Genomic DNA, 15,152 nt, shown 5'->3' on the forward strand with positions numbered 1-15,152 from the left:
GTTTTTCATATGATCATTTGTTTTTTCTTGTCCATTTCCTGATTGTTCTTAGCCTTTTTTACAGAATTGGTAGGGTCAATATCTCTCACCACAAAAATAGTGTGACTGTGAAGACTGGAGGACAGATTCACTAATAGTTTAAGTGCAAAACATCAGTGAATGTATATTACAGGTCCCCTTCTGTGTGCAATCAACAGGATAGAGTATGTTACAGCCCTCAGCTACAGAGTTTTCAAGCTGGGGCGAAAAAATGGATGATTTAGTTAGGGATTGGTCCTGCTTTGAGCAGGGGTTGGACAAGTGACCTCCTGAGGTCCCTTCCAACCCTGATATTCTATGATTCTATTCTATGATTTTATCTTGGCAATTAATAACTAAAAAAAAATACATAAAAAAGCTCTGCTAAACTGTTATCCCTTGGTAGTATCATTTTATAAATTAACCTGAACATGTCAATGACTTTACACATTAAAATAATTCCCTTTAGTATAAGATAATCAGAAAACTTGGACTGGCTGACCTCAGCAAAATTAGCATGTAAAAACACATCGACTTTAATTTTTCATATCACTTTCCAATTCGCACAAGGCGGTTTTGTTAAAAATTAATAAATTGAACAATATTTTGGTAAATAGTTCAGAGTTGCTGCTGAGGCTGAAATTGTTTCTATTTGCATGTCATCTTAGTACAGGTGACATAATGTGTGGGCCACTGGCTATCTCCAGCCTGTTGGTGATACCTCATAATGTTAATGAAGTGCATCAGCGACTGAACCTTTAATGCTTATCATGATCAGTTTATTCGCTTTATTGTTAGCTGGTTTGGCCTGGGCCTTTGTTCAACTTTCATTCAAATTTTGTAATGTAGAGACTTTCATACAGAAAAGACAAACAAAAAGCTGACATATTTAAATAGGCCAATAGTGCTTTTCGTAAGTCTGCTCCCGCTGAAGTCTAGGGGAGTTTTGCAATTGATTTCACTAGACTGGCACTGTGCATGTCAGAAAATCCCACCCTCTAAATCCATTTACTTTTCATGCATTGTTTTACTGATTTATTTATTCTTTTTTTGATAATCATCAAATATATTTATGCAAAGTGGAGGGAGATTCTAGACCCTCAAAGTCTCTCTTCTTTTGATGCCTGCTTTGAAGCCATTTGTTCTCATATTATAACCACTTTAAATTCCCACTTCAGTGTCACAAATATATGACAGCACAATTACTTTCATGAAATTACTGCAGAAAATAAACTCAAGATCCAGCATTATGGACCCAACTCTCACTGACTGGTGCAAAAAAAATTATACTGGGGAAAATGCAATTTGTCACTTTCTCCATGAAAATGACTGAACCTTTTTGACTCCAACATTCCAGAAAACATTCTCTCCTAAATTAAGAATGAATCTGACAGATTTCAGCCAGGAAAGAAAAAATATTGAAAATATTATAACCAACTGAAAATTATCTCTTGGAATGGAAACATTGGTCCCACTTTAACCATGGGCCGGCTCCAACAGTGGACCTGATTCAATACTCACTAAAGTCAATGGAAATTATATCAAGCCCTCTAGACATTGCCTACATTTAATCTCAGTTTTCTGCCAACTAAAATAAGAAAATAGGATTTCTTCTCCCCCCTCCACACCCTCCTAGGGCAGAATCCTGAACCCATTGCTCAGCCTCTTATCTTAGCTGTTGAGAAAAGTTTACTGAGGGGGCCAATCGGGTACATAGATGCTGTGGTACTCGTGCCCCCTTTACAGGGTGATTAGCTATTGAATTAATGTAGTTGAGAATCCCTCACACTCCAAACCCTCTCCATAATGAAGCACAATGTGTTCCTTTGGAACTGTGAGCCGTGACCAGTGGGGCATGGACCCCTGCAGAGATTCCCTGTATCCTGCCTCCCTGTACCCTGACAATCAGGTCGTCCGTACCTGTAGATGTTGTGGCAGGAAAATACTTGGGATTTGGTATTTCCTCTAGTCTGAAAACCAGTTCTAAATCCATCTAACCTTTCCTCTCCCCAATATATACAGAGGGTGAAATCCCAGCTCAATTAACATCAGTAAGAGTTTTGCCATTGATTTCAATAGGGCCAGGATTGCATCCAGAGAATGCATGTTACTCTCTTTTATACTAATATACTACTATTTCTTAAATCCAAAACTGTCCAGACACAGAGATGTCACATACGTAACTATGCTGTCAGTGCTAAGGCTGAGATGTCATTTGTATGTGCCTTAGTTTACACATTTGAGCTCTGAATTTCATGAAAACTAGCACACCTTACAGGGTCTGGCCTCATTTGCCAAATTGCATATCTTCTTCCCTCCCCCGCACCTCCAACCAATCAATATAAAAGATACACAGGCACAAAGTACCTGATCCAAAGCTTATTGAAAGCAATGGCAAGAATCCCATTGATTTCAATGGGCTTTGGGTCAGGCCCAAACTGCTCAGTGTTGTTCCCATTAAAGTCAACAATAAATATGCTCTTTGATTTCAATGACAGCAATATCAGGTGCAAAATGTGTGTGAGGCTTATAAATCAATATGTCCAGCTGTTTTTATTTATTTAAATATTTATACAACTTTAATATTCCTGCATGAATAGTAGGTTGAAAATGTGGCTCTTATTCTCAGTATATGTTTTCTGGGCACTGAGGCAGGAAAAAAAATATGGATGCAGAGATGATGAAGACTGAACAGGGTTGTAAATCTTGCCCATGACATGTGCAAAATGAAAGAGATCCTTTTTGAATGGGTTAATGTACTTTCCCATCCTGGTAGTAGTTAGATGTTATATACTGATTTAAAAAAGACAAGTCAGGGATAAAGATGGAAGACTAAATGCATGTGCTTTGGCTGTATACCCAGAACCTTCATGGCTGAAGCTGTTGGACTGCCAAGCCAATTTTCACACTTAACTAAGCATGACCTGCTTTAGTACAACTGTAAGCAACAATATTAAACTATAAACAAGATAACTAGGGGAAAGTGTTTTTTCTTCTTGTAGGAACAACATCTTAAAGACCCCCAGCTGGGATTTTCAGAGGAGGAGTCAATGGGAAATGGGTTCCTTACTCCCTTAGGTGGCTTTGAAAGTCCCCCCCTCCATAAAGTTAACAAGAATGCTTTTAGAAGCCATGTTATTATGTAATTGTGATCAAATCTAGGCCTAAGAAAGAAGCAGCTATAATTTGTATGTCTTGACTGGAGTTGTCACTAGTTGCCCAGTGAGTTGCAAATGTTTGCCTGAAGAGCCATTGTCATAAACAGATAGCTAAGGGTTAATGTCTCTTACACCTGGAAAGAAGTAACCTGAAACACCTGACCAGAGGACCAATCAGGAAACCAGACTTTTTCAGGTCTGGGTGGAGGGAAGTTTGTGTCTGAGTTCTTTGTCTTGTGCCTGTGTCTCTCTCGGCCATGGGAAGATTTCTGTCTCTTGCTTTCTAATCTTCTGTTTCCCAGTTGTAAGTACAAAAGATCAGATAGTGATTTATATGTTTTTTTGTATTTTACATGTGTGTAGTTGCTGGAGTGCTTTGAATTGTATTCTTTTTGAATAAGGCTGTTTATTCATATTTCTTTTAAGCAATTAACCCTGTATTTGTCACCTTAATACAGAGAGACCATTTTTATGTATTTTTCTTTCTTTTTATATAAAGCTTTCTTTTTAAGACCTGTTGGAGTTTTTCTTTAGTGGAGAACTCCAGGGAATTGAGTCTGTGCTCACCAGGGAATTGGTGGGAGGAAGAAATCAGGGGGAAATATGTGTGTGTTAGATTTACTAGCCTGACTTTGCATTCCCTCTGGGTGAGGGGGGAAGAGAGATTAGCTCTCGGTACTTCTGGTTTCCAAGGCTGGAAATGGGGAGGGTGGAATCCCTCTGTTTAGATTCACGGAGCTTGCTTCTGTGTGTCTCTCCAGGAACACCTGGAGGGGGGAAGGGAAAAGGTTTATTTCCCTTTGTTGTGAGACTCAAGGGATTTGGGTCTTGGGGTCCCCAGGGAAGGTTTGGGGGGACCAGAGTGCCCCAAAACACTCTAATTTTTTGGGTCGTGGCAGCTTTACCAGATCCAAGTTGGTAACTAAGCTTGGAGGTTTTCATGCTAACCCCCATATTTTGGACACTAAGGTCCAAATCTGGGACTAGGCTATGACATGGTGGCAGTGTTTGTGGGAAAGATAGAATCCAGAAGCCAGTAGGAATATTATATTTTTCTTTTCTCTGCTAGGGGCTTTTAAGCAGAGAGAAACAGTTTGGTTTTAAAAGGAACCAGAGAATTTTTTTTTCTCTGCTCTCTCTTGCAGTTTCTGGCTTGCATATTAAGCAAGGAACCATTAAGCTGTGACAGAAGGGTCTTTTGTGACACAATAGCACTCCCATTAGGAGTCAAATACCAGCACTATACACATGCAAATAAAGTGGTTTTTCTGGTTTACTTTACATTGAAAAGATTAGCTAGAGGAAGAAAGGGAAAAAGGCACTGTTGCTAGGCAGACCCCAGGAGGCAACAGAGCCTGCAGTTCAGACAATAAACACCGGAGGGAACCCCAACACAAGAAAACAGGAACCATGACTTCTAAGGCAAAAATGGGGGCCCAAGAACAAAGCAAAAAGCAGAACACAGGCGACAACTGGAAAAATGAGGAAAAGAGGTGGAGCTGAAAGAAAGAGAAGAACAGATCAAACAGGCAGCCCATAAAAGAGAACAAGACGCCAAAAATGCAGCCCACCACAGAAAACTAGAAGAAGAAGAGGTGGCCCACCGCCGAGAAATGGAAAAACAACAAAAAGAAAGTGAAGAGAAGGAAAAACAGAAAAAACATGAACTGGACTTAGCGCAAGCTGGGCTGCATGCGCCAGCCAATCCTAACAACCCTTCGCCAATTATGGTTCCACATCACAGGAAATTTCCCACCTACAAGGCAGGTGATGACACCAAGGCCTTCTTGAAAAATTTTGAAAGAGCCTGTCTTGGGTACCGCATCTCTGAAGACCAGTACATGGTAGAAATGAGGCCACAGCTCAATGGACCTTTAGCAGAGGTGGCAGCTGAAATGCCTAAGGAGAACATGAACGACTATAAACTTTTTCAAACCAAGGCCAGATACAGAATGGGGATAACCCTGATCATGCCCGTCGGCGTTTCAGAAGCCAAAAGTGGAAACCAGATGTGTCATTTCCCAAACACGCCTACTAGGTTGGGAAAAATTATGAGGCCTGGATATCAGGACACAATGTTAAATCCTTGGAAGAACTGCACCTCCTCATACAAATGGAGCAGTTCTTGGAGGTATTCCTGAGGACGTAACACGGTACATACAAGATGGAAAACCCAAAAATCTCACCGAGGCGGGGGAGATTGGAGCCAGATGGATGGAAGTGGCAGAAAGCAAGAAAGCTACTGTCAAGGGGAACGAATACCCCAGAGGGCACACCGACCATAAACCGTACAACCGAGGGCAGCCAAAAACCCCACCTACAACCCAAGTAAAGCCAAAGACACACTACTCTTCCACCTCACCAGTCTCCAGTAACTCACCTCGACCCAGTGACCCATCAGATGGAAGATGCTTTAAGTGTAATGAACTGGGACATATCAAGGCCAACTGTCCAAAGAACGCCATCCGAGTGCAGTTCATTACACCACCATCACCCACACGATCCCCAGGCCCAGATGTCTCTCAAATACCCTTGGAGCGGAGGGAAAATTTGAGAGTGAGCGGAAAGAAGGTTACTGCGTGGAGAGACACGGGGGCACAAGTGTCAACTATCCACCAATCCTTCATAGACCCCAAATTCATCAACCCAAAGGCCCAAGTGACAATTTACCTCTTCATGTCACAAGCTGTAGACTTGCCTACAGCTGAACTGCCTGTCCAGTACAAAGGCTGGTCAGGAATGTGGAATTTTGCAGTCTATGACAATTATCCTATCCCCATGCTACTGGGGGAAGACTTGGCCAACCAGGTGAAGCGGGCCAAGAGAGTGGGAATGGTTACACGTAGCCAAACCAGGCGAGCTTCCAGACTCATTCCTGTTCCTGAGCCATCCACAGACGCCCCGTCTGTGTTACCAGAGACCCAGACAGAGGTAGTGGACCCGGATTCTGAAACAGCCACAGCGCCTCCAGTCCCAGGCCCGGAACTGGAACAGCAACCAGCAAGTGCAACCACATCTTCAAACTCAACACCAGAGGGCGCCAGCGAGCCAGAACTGGCAGAAGCAACAGACAGCCATACCCAAAAGTCTCAGCCAGAGCCTGAAATACCCTCAGGTGCACCTGCAGAGAGCGGTTCCCCAGCAACAGAAACAACCCCATCAGCTACAGCGCTTCCAGAGGGACCAAGCCCAAGTCCCCAGTCTGAGGAAGAACTGGTGACCCCAGTCTCAAGGGAACAGTTCCAGACTGAGCAGGAAGCAGATGACAGCCTTCAGAAAGCATGGGCGGCGGCACGGAGCACCCCACCGCCTCTCAGCTCTTCTAATCGATCCCGGTTTGTTATAGACCAAGGACTTTTATACAAGGAGATTCTTTCTGGTGGACACCGGGAAGAATGGCAGCCGCAAAAACAGTTGGTGGTTCCAGCTAAGTACCGGGGGAAGCTCTTAAGCTTAGCTCATGATCATCCCAGTGGCCATGCTGGGGTGAACAGAACCAAGGACAGGTTGGGGAAGTCTTTCCACTGGGAGGGGATGGGCAAGGACGTTGCCAAGTATGTCCGGTCTTGTGAGGTATGCCAAAGAGTGGGAAAGCCTCAAGACCAGGTCAAGGCCCCTCTCCAGCCTCTCCCCATAATTGAGGTCCCATTTCAGCGAGTAGCATAAATAAAGAACTAGCAGGGGAATGGGGAAATGGAGGCCGATGTCAGTTTCTCCAACTGAGGAGAATCATTGATCAGAATGGAAAAAAAGAACAGCAGTGGTTTTTATTTTAAGTAAAAGTAGTTTTGACTTCAGCTATATTAACAAATGTTTTTTTCTATTCTAAAGTTTCCATTTCTGCCACTGAAAAGGACAGATTTTTTTTTATTTCTACCACTCTATAAGTAGGATCATGTTACAATAGATTAGTGTATTTTTTCCTTGACAGTTCTTTAAATAAGACTGAAGACCACAATTCGGCAAGGTAGCTAACAAGACAAGGTAGAGTCAGAAGGTATGTAACTTTAACATGAGAGGCAGTATGGTCCAATGGCTGGGGCATTGGATTGAAACTCATGAGACCAACCTTAAGTTTCTATCTTTGCCACTGACTTGCTGTGTGACCTTCGGCAAGTCATTTCCCCTCTATGTACATCTATTTCCCCTCCCAACCTTTGTCTGACTTGACTTGTGTAAGCTCTGGGGGGCAGGGACTATTTCTTCCCATGAGTTTGCACTGTACCTACCCCAATGGGACTCCAAACTCAGTTCGGTCTTGTAGTCATTATCATGTTACATATAATAATCATACGCATGTGAGTAGCCCCACTGATGGCAATGGGACTATCTATGCTTAAAATTTTGCATGTGTTAAAGTAATTTCCTAAATCAGGACCTGCTTTTGCTAATTTGGTAAGAAATCAGGCCATCACAATCTCTCAGTTTTAGCATTTTGGAAAAAGTCTCTATTACTGCAAAAGAGATTACTGCATATTTCTGCTGCTCCTTTTCTCGGGTCTGCACTCTACTTTGCCACATCACTAAACCCATTTATCTGCTTCATTTGTTCTAATATCTGCACTATTTAGCCTTGCAAATTGTGTGAATGTGTTATGGTGGGAAAGTGGCATATTCTATTTTAAAAAATGAAAAACAAACACTAATAAGATTTTATGAATGAAATAGTTCTGTTTTGAGCTACTCACCTTTAACGTTTGTGAATTTGGTGTTTAATTAACATTTTGTACTAATTCAGTCAAATTGCCAAAGCTTCACAGATATGCAAACTACAAGTTTCAGAGAACTATTTTGTATTAAAGTAATAGATCTAAGTGAGAGAGCTTAAAATTAGCAATGAAGGAAGGACATATTGTTGGAAAGTACAATAGGAAGTTAGATGAGGATGGTAGGCTGCCTGAAATCTAAATAAATCCCTTGGGAAAGAATCAGAAGACCTTGATTGCCTAAACAAAGCTAAAAGGTAGTTGCTAGTTTCCAGCAGAAACTCATGCAGAAGTTTCCTATGTAAAGCAGTTTCCTATTAAATTGATTTAAATAGCTCATAAGTGGAATATAAATAACATAGCACATCCATCTAATACCATGTTGCTGGAACCATAAACAGCTGTTTATCATGAACCCATAATTTACGTGACAGAAATGCTGTTGTATACAGGTTGTTGATTTGCTAACCAGGTTACAACTTTATTATAGTGTGACAAAGAAGATCTATATCCTAGAGGAGGAAGTCCTGCTTGCTGTAGAAAGGAGAGCATTTACTTGTACTGGTGCCTTCCCCTATTCCTTGCATTGGTACACCTGCTGGGAGATCTTCCACATCTCCCCACACTGTTAAAACTATATCTAGACCAAGTTCTTAAATATGAGATCCTATACTGGTAATGGCTATCTGCACCAGTCAGCCTCTCATTGTTGTTCAAAGAGATGGGATTGCCATACAGACCTCACCCATGAGTCTCGGGTGATGATTAACTTGGTGCCTCTTCTTCAGGGGGAAAAAATACCAATGTAGAGAACTAGATTGGAAAGCTCCTTTTGTCCCTAAACAACTTTATACAAGGGAAGTTAATCAATGGTTTGGCCAATGAGGCTACTGTTTGGAGGCAAGTGCCCTCAGCCAAAGGTACTGCTGGCTTTAAAAGGACTTATCCCATAGGCAGGAAGGAGAGTCATTACCTCTCCCCCTTACTATGTCTGAGATTAAGACAACTGCTGCCATTATACAACGATACATGAAAATTCAGTGGAAAGTTGTCAGTTTTATCCTCTTCTCTGACCTCATTTACTTGTCTACCTGGCTGTGCTTATAGTGTGAGCTCTTCGGGGAAGGAACCATCTCATCTTCCATATCTGTGACACTACCACAAATAAATAAACAACAACAATAAAACAGTTATATATTTGTCACACTTGCATCTTCTAATGGTTTATTTGCACACCTATTGTTTTTAATTAGATTTAGGGCACATGCTTGTAAACTAGACCACAAGTGGTTTGTTCATTCACTTTGAAACATATTGAAATGTTAGCAAGAAAAGATTTTACTGGTAGAGGTAAAGAGGAACTCAAATTCTCATTGACTTCAGCAAAATTTATGGTTGCTCATTACTTTTTGGGATCACTCCTTAACAACGAAGCAAAGGCCCACATCCTCAAAGGTCAATGGGAGATCTGTGGCAGTTAGGCATCTAAATGCCTTTGAAAATCTGTCCAAATTCCTGAAATATGCTCTTATCACTTTGTGCTAGATGGAGAATACCATCAGACCATTGTAGCTAATGGAAATGTCATTTAATTTACACTACTGGTGAATAATCTGAGTATTTGTCACTTTGTCTATGCCTTTAAGTTATAACAGGATATTCCATGGTCTACTGTAAAAATGGTCAAGAAATACTTTTTTTTTTTCTTATAAAAAGTTTTGACTAAAATTTAAAAAAAATCATTTGTCCAAATTTTTCTTTCAAATGTTTTAGATTCTCATTGAAAAATTAAAACTGACGACAGAATGTTTTCCCAGTTTTTGGCTTTTTTGACTGATGAAAACTAGTGGAGAGGGGAATCCTTGGGGTTTTTTTGTGGGGGGTGGTTCTCAATGAAAACCCCAACATTTTTGATGAAAAATGGAATTTTGTTCTTGAAAATTTCCATACATTTTATATTGAAAAAAGTTTTGATCAAAGATTTTTGATCAGCTCTAGATAACAGGAATGCAATTTTAGTTAAACTATAATACAAAATCTGTTAACTCAAAAGCCTACCACTTTGACTTTGCTATAATAAAAGGCTGCTGACCACTGGGAACACTGAAAATGTCAATTTTAAAATTGCATGTATCTGTATGCTAAAAAGGCGAGTAATAATTTTATAGCTGTTTTTCTATCCCTATGTATTTTGTGATTGATTTCTGAGAGCAATGAATGCCTCATAAAGTGTATACATTCGGAGTGGCAGGCTAACAGCTGCATCAGTGATTTTTTTGTTTCTACAAATGTCCGAAAAGCTTTTTATTTCACTTGTCTTAGCTGCTGGCTTAGCAAAATTTGTTATCTACATTTTACTCCTAGCACCTGTCTACAGTGAAGGTCAAATCCTGCTCACTTTCCCCATGTCAGCAGTCCCATGGAGGTCAGCAGCACTACTCACTTGGGTAAAGCAAAAAGAGACTTAGACTCAAGTAGAACATCCACCTAGACAGGCTTCACTCTGCTACAAAACTAGAGGGGCAGGATGATTTTGTAGCTATGGCACAGGACTGTGCATTAGGAGCTATTGATTCTATTTCCAACTCAGCCTCTGGCTTCCTGTGTAACTTTGGGCAATTCACTCTGGCTTTGTCTACATGGTGCATTACTATGCAGATGGCTTTGCTTATGTTCTGCTACTGCTTCTCAGTCCTCATGATAATTGGTAGCTGAAGGTCAATATGGATCACTAATAGTCTGTGCAGGCTGTGTGGAAAATTCTGCAAGACTTAGCATGATGCTGGATGTGGGCTGAATTATGTAGGAGTACGCCGCTCTGCTCAAGCAGTGTGAGTCAACCGGTGACCCAGACCTGGCCAACCACTTATTCGAAACTTTGAGCTGTGCTCACTGAGCCAAGGGGAAGAAAAGATCAAGACCAAGAACCTGGACTGTACACGTTCCAGCCAGAAATGCTGTAGTTTACTTTTTAACTTTGGAGTAGCCCAGCAATCACTGACACCAGGCTGATCATCTGTGAGTACTCACTAAATAGCCAATCACCTGCTTCACATGGGAAAGACATCTCTGGAAAAAGAAATGAAGAGTCAAGTCCATAGCGAGTGGAGGATCTTCCAGAGGCAGCACAAATCCAGAGCTGGACAGAGTGCTACATAACATCAAGTCTGGCACCACTGCCGGCTAAGACAACATCCTTCCAGAGTTCCTGAAACCTCTTGGCCCATGCCCCCATTCTTTGCTGGCTCAATTCTTCACGTGGGTCACCAATGAAGGAAGCCAGCCAAAAGACTGCCAAAAATCTGGCGCATGTCAAAAGTTATTGGCATTCCAAAACCTGGTGAAGACCCAAACCAGGCCTCAGGCTACCACCCGATATTGCTGCTTTCTGTGTTTCTCAAGGTTCTAGAGTGCCTCATTTTACAGTGAATAACACCAGAGGTGGAGAATATTTTTAATGTCAGGCAAACAGGCTTTCAACAAAGTTGAAGCAAATGCAACTAAGTACTTGGGCTAATGACATTAATTGAAAATGGTTTTCAAAGAAATCTGAAAATGGGTGCTATTTTCTGTGACCTCACTGCAGCATACGTGGCACACAGATCTGCTTGTTAAAATATGAAGAGTTCTCCAACCATGGCTTACTGATGCCATCAAACTGATATTCTAAGACAGATGGTTCAGGGTGCATGGTGGCGAGAAAAGAAGTGCTTTGATAAAAACAGATGAGCGGGTTACCCCAAGGGTCTGTTCTAGCCCCCACCTTGTTCAATCTATAAATCAGTGACTTGCCACCAACCCAGTCATCTATGCAGACAATATCTGCTGTAGGCTACAGGCTTACACTTTCTATGAGCTGGAGAGTACCCTGAGTCACGAAGCTGCAAAGCTGGCCAACTACTTCAAGACATGGCGTCTTCAGCCTAGCACCAGCAAGACAGTCTCTAGAACATTTCACCTTCACCATGCCAACACTAAGAGGGAATTAAACATCACAATGAATGGCCAGAGGCTGAAGCATGAAATGTACCCAGTTTACTTAGGCGTGACCCACGACCAAACACTGACTTATAAAAGCCAACTGAGCAAGATAGCAGCGAGCGTCAAGACGGGCAACAACCTTCTCAGCAAACTCGCATGTTCCTCATGGGGAGTGGATGCTCCAACCCTAAGGACTCAGCCCTTGCCATCTCGCACTCAAAAGCAGAATACTGTGTGCCAGTATGGAGTCAGGCAGCACACATCAAACTTGTTGATATGCAACTCAGTTCAACACTGTGAATCATCACAGGAACTCTCCTACCAACTCATCTTCTATGGTTTACAATTCTGAGCCACATTGCTCCCTTACATCAGGATGGAGATTGCAGCAGGCAAGCTGCTTGAGAAGGTACATGCCAACACCCGCTTGTCTTTTTGCCCACCAGATACATGTCTTCCATCACAACAGCCACTGAGGTTGAGGCTGCCATGCCAGAATGTGACAGCGGAGTCCGTGTGGTGGGAACACTGGTGCTTAATATCAACCACCAATAAATTCCTCTTCACAGACCTTTCTGCTCACCTGCCCAGCTTCAACTTGCCATGTCATCTTTGGGCCCTTCTTAACCAATTCAGGACTGGGCAAGACCTCTGTGCAGCCACCCAGCACTGTTGGGATCTTTGGCGCAGATCAAACAATGACACACATTATTGAGGTGTGCCCACTAACCAAATTTAGTGGTGAGCTCTGAGAACCCCACTTGGCTGCTAAGAATGCTATTGCTTTGCTTGGAGAATATGCAAATGCTAAATAAATTAGTGTGCACCACCTGAGGTATAAATTATAATGTGCACAAGCATATTGTACACTAGGAAACTTTTGCTGCATGCCAACAGGGACCCTGTGGGCCAGAGAGCGTATGACATGCCAGTGTGCACTGGAATTTACATCCCACTGGTGTACATGAGTGCACTGTGTAGACAAGCCTTTAGAAACTGATGAAATGAATCACCTTCAGCTGACCCTAGATCAAGACCTTACATTAAATCAAGGCCTCTGTGTGTCAGTTCCCAATTTGTAAAATAGGGATTACAATACTTTTCTGATGCATGAGCATGTTGTGAGGATTTATTTATTAATGTCTAGGAAGTGGTTTGGAAACCTTGGATGGAAGCTGCTGTAGCTATTATTTTACATACCATGATATACTCTACTCTCTTCATAACCCAGCATCCAAGATTGGTCCAATACATTTGGGTGAAATACTGGCCCCTTTGAAGTCAATAGTAAAATTTTCATTCACTTCAGCAGGTCCACAATTTCACCCATTCAGATTAACATCCTGATCCTGCGTTTCTTGGGCACCAAAAAATTCCCACCAATGTTAATGGGAATTTTGAATATGCAAGGAATGCAGGATCAGGCTGTTAGACTGCACACGTCATTGAGGGTGGGTTCCTGTCTTATTATACAAGAACAAGTGTCATGGTATAAACCCCCACTCTGAACCTTAGCGTCCAAAAGATGGGGTACCAGCATGAATTCCTCTAAGCTCAATTACCAGCTTAGTACTTGTAGCGCTGCCACCAACCAGGAATTCCAGTGCCTGGTACACTCCGGTCCCCCCCAAAACCTTGCCCAGGGACCCCCAAGACCCAGACCCTCTGGATCTTAACACAAGGAAAGTAAACCCTTTCCCTCACCGTTGCCTCTCCCAGGCTTCCCCTCCCTGGGTTACCCTGGAAGATCACTGTGATTCAAACTCCTTGAATCTTGAAACAGAGAGGAAAATCCACCTTCCCCCCTCCTTCTCTCTCCCCCCTCCCAGACACTCCCTGAGAGAGAAAGTAATCCTAACACAGAGAGAAAATTAACCTTTCTCTCCCCCTTCCCTCCTTTCTCCCCACCAATTCCCTGGTGGATCCAGACCCAGTCCCCTGGGGTCTCACCAGAATAAAAAAAAGAAACAATCAGGTTCTTAAACAAGAAAAGCTTTTAATTAAAGAGGGAAAAACAGTAAAAATTATCTTTGTAAATTTAAGATGGAATATGTTACAGGGTCTTTCAGCTATAGACACTGGGAATACCCTCCCAGCCTAAGTATACAAGTACAAATTAAAATCCTTTCAGCAAAATACAAATTTGAACTCCTTCCAGCCAAATACACATTTGAACTCCTCCCAGCCAAATACACATTTGCAAATAAAGAAAACAACCATAAGCCTAACTCGCTTTATCTACCTAGTACTCACTATTCTGAACTTATATAAGAGCCTGTATCGGAGAGATTGGAAAGAAACCTGGTTGCACGTCTGGTCCCTCTGAGCCCCCAGCGTGAACAACCACCAAACACTAACAGCACACACACAAACTTCCCTCTCTCAAGATTTGAAAGTATCCTGTCCCCTGATTGGTCCTCTGGTCAGGTGACAGCCAGGCTCACTGAACTTAACCCTTTATAGGCAAAAGAGACATGAAGTACTTCTGTTCTATTAACCCTTGACTATCTGTTTATGACAACAAGCTTTTAAGAATTATGCATATATTGCATATATGATTATGTATATAGAATCACAAGGAGGAAGTTATCATGAGAAGAATTAATCTCCAAGTACAAAGTATAGGTCCGAACCAGACAGAGGATGTTTCAGATGCTTCATTTTGTTATAAGGAATACACATATAGTCATAATAATAACTATAGTCATAATATAATGACATAACATATAGTCTGAGTTTTCTTTAGTAACATTATGTGTTTTCCTTGCTTTCAGTATTCAGTACATAGTAATTGTAGTCTATTTTATCAGACTATTACAAAAGCAATTTTCCTTCCTACAGGTGAATCTTTTTTTCCTGTTGAATATTGTTCGAGTTCTGATAACCAAGCTCAAAGTCACACACCAGGCAGAATCCAACCTATACATGAAAGCTGTGAGAGCTACACTCATTCTAGTGCCACTTCTTGGCATTGAATTTGTGTTGTTTCCATGGCGACCAGAAGGCCGTATTGCTGAAGAAGTATATGACTACGTGATGCATATCCTTACGCATTATCAAGTAAGAAGCTTTAAGTAGCATTTGTTCCCTTGAGCTAGACAGTACTTGCAATATGACTGCAAATAAATGAATGACAAAGGCAAATTAATTAATTTCTAAAACTTTTTAGATCTTAATTAAAAAAAACGTTCTGCTTATTAATAGCCTTATATTTCTCATTTCGTTTAGATTAATCCTTTAAAAGGAATAAAATGTCATGCTAGAGTGCTGGCCCAATAGACCATCTGTA

The 15,152-nt window shown here is 41.7% G+C and overlaps 1 protein-coding gene across 3 annotated transcripts in view; it reads left to right on the forward strand.

The window, feature by feature from the left end:
• The window catches only part of CALCRL (calcitonin receptor like receptor), a 110,198-nt gene that overhangs the window by 77,834 nt on the left and 17,212 nt on the right, over positions 1-15,152 (forward strand). For all 3 annotated transcript variants that reach the window (XM_030580744.1, XM_030580746.1, XM_030580745.1), the window contains one exon: positions 14,705-14,923. In XM_030580744.1, coding sequence (XP_030436604.1) covers positions 14,705-14,923 — 219 coding nt within the window. The remainder of the gene's footprint in view (positions 1-14,704; positions 14,924-15,152) is intronic.

This window comes from Gopherus evgoodei, chromosome 11 (assembly GCF_007399415.2).
Source record: "Gopherus evgoodei ecotype Sinaloan lineage chromosome 11, rGopEvg1_v1.p, whole genome shotgun sequence".
Taxonomy (NCBI): Eukaryota; Metazoa; Chordata; order Testudines; family Testudinidae; genus Gopherus; species Gopherus evgoodei.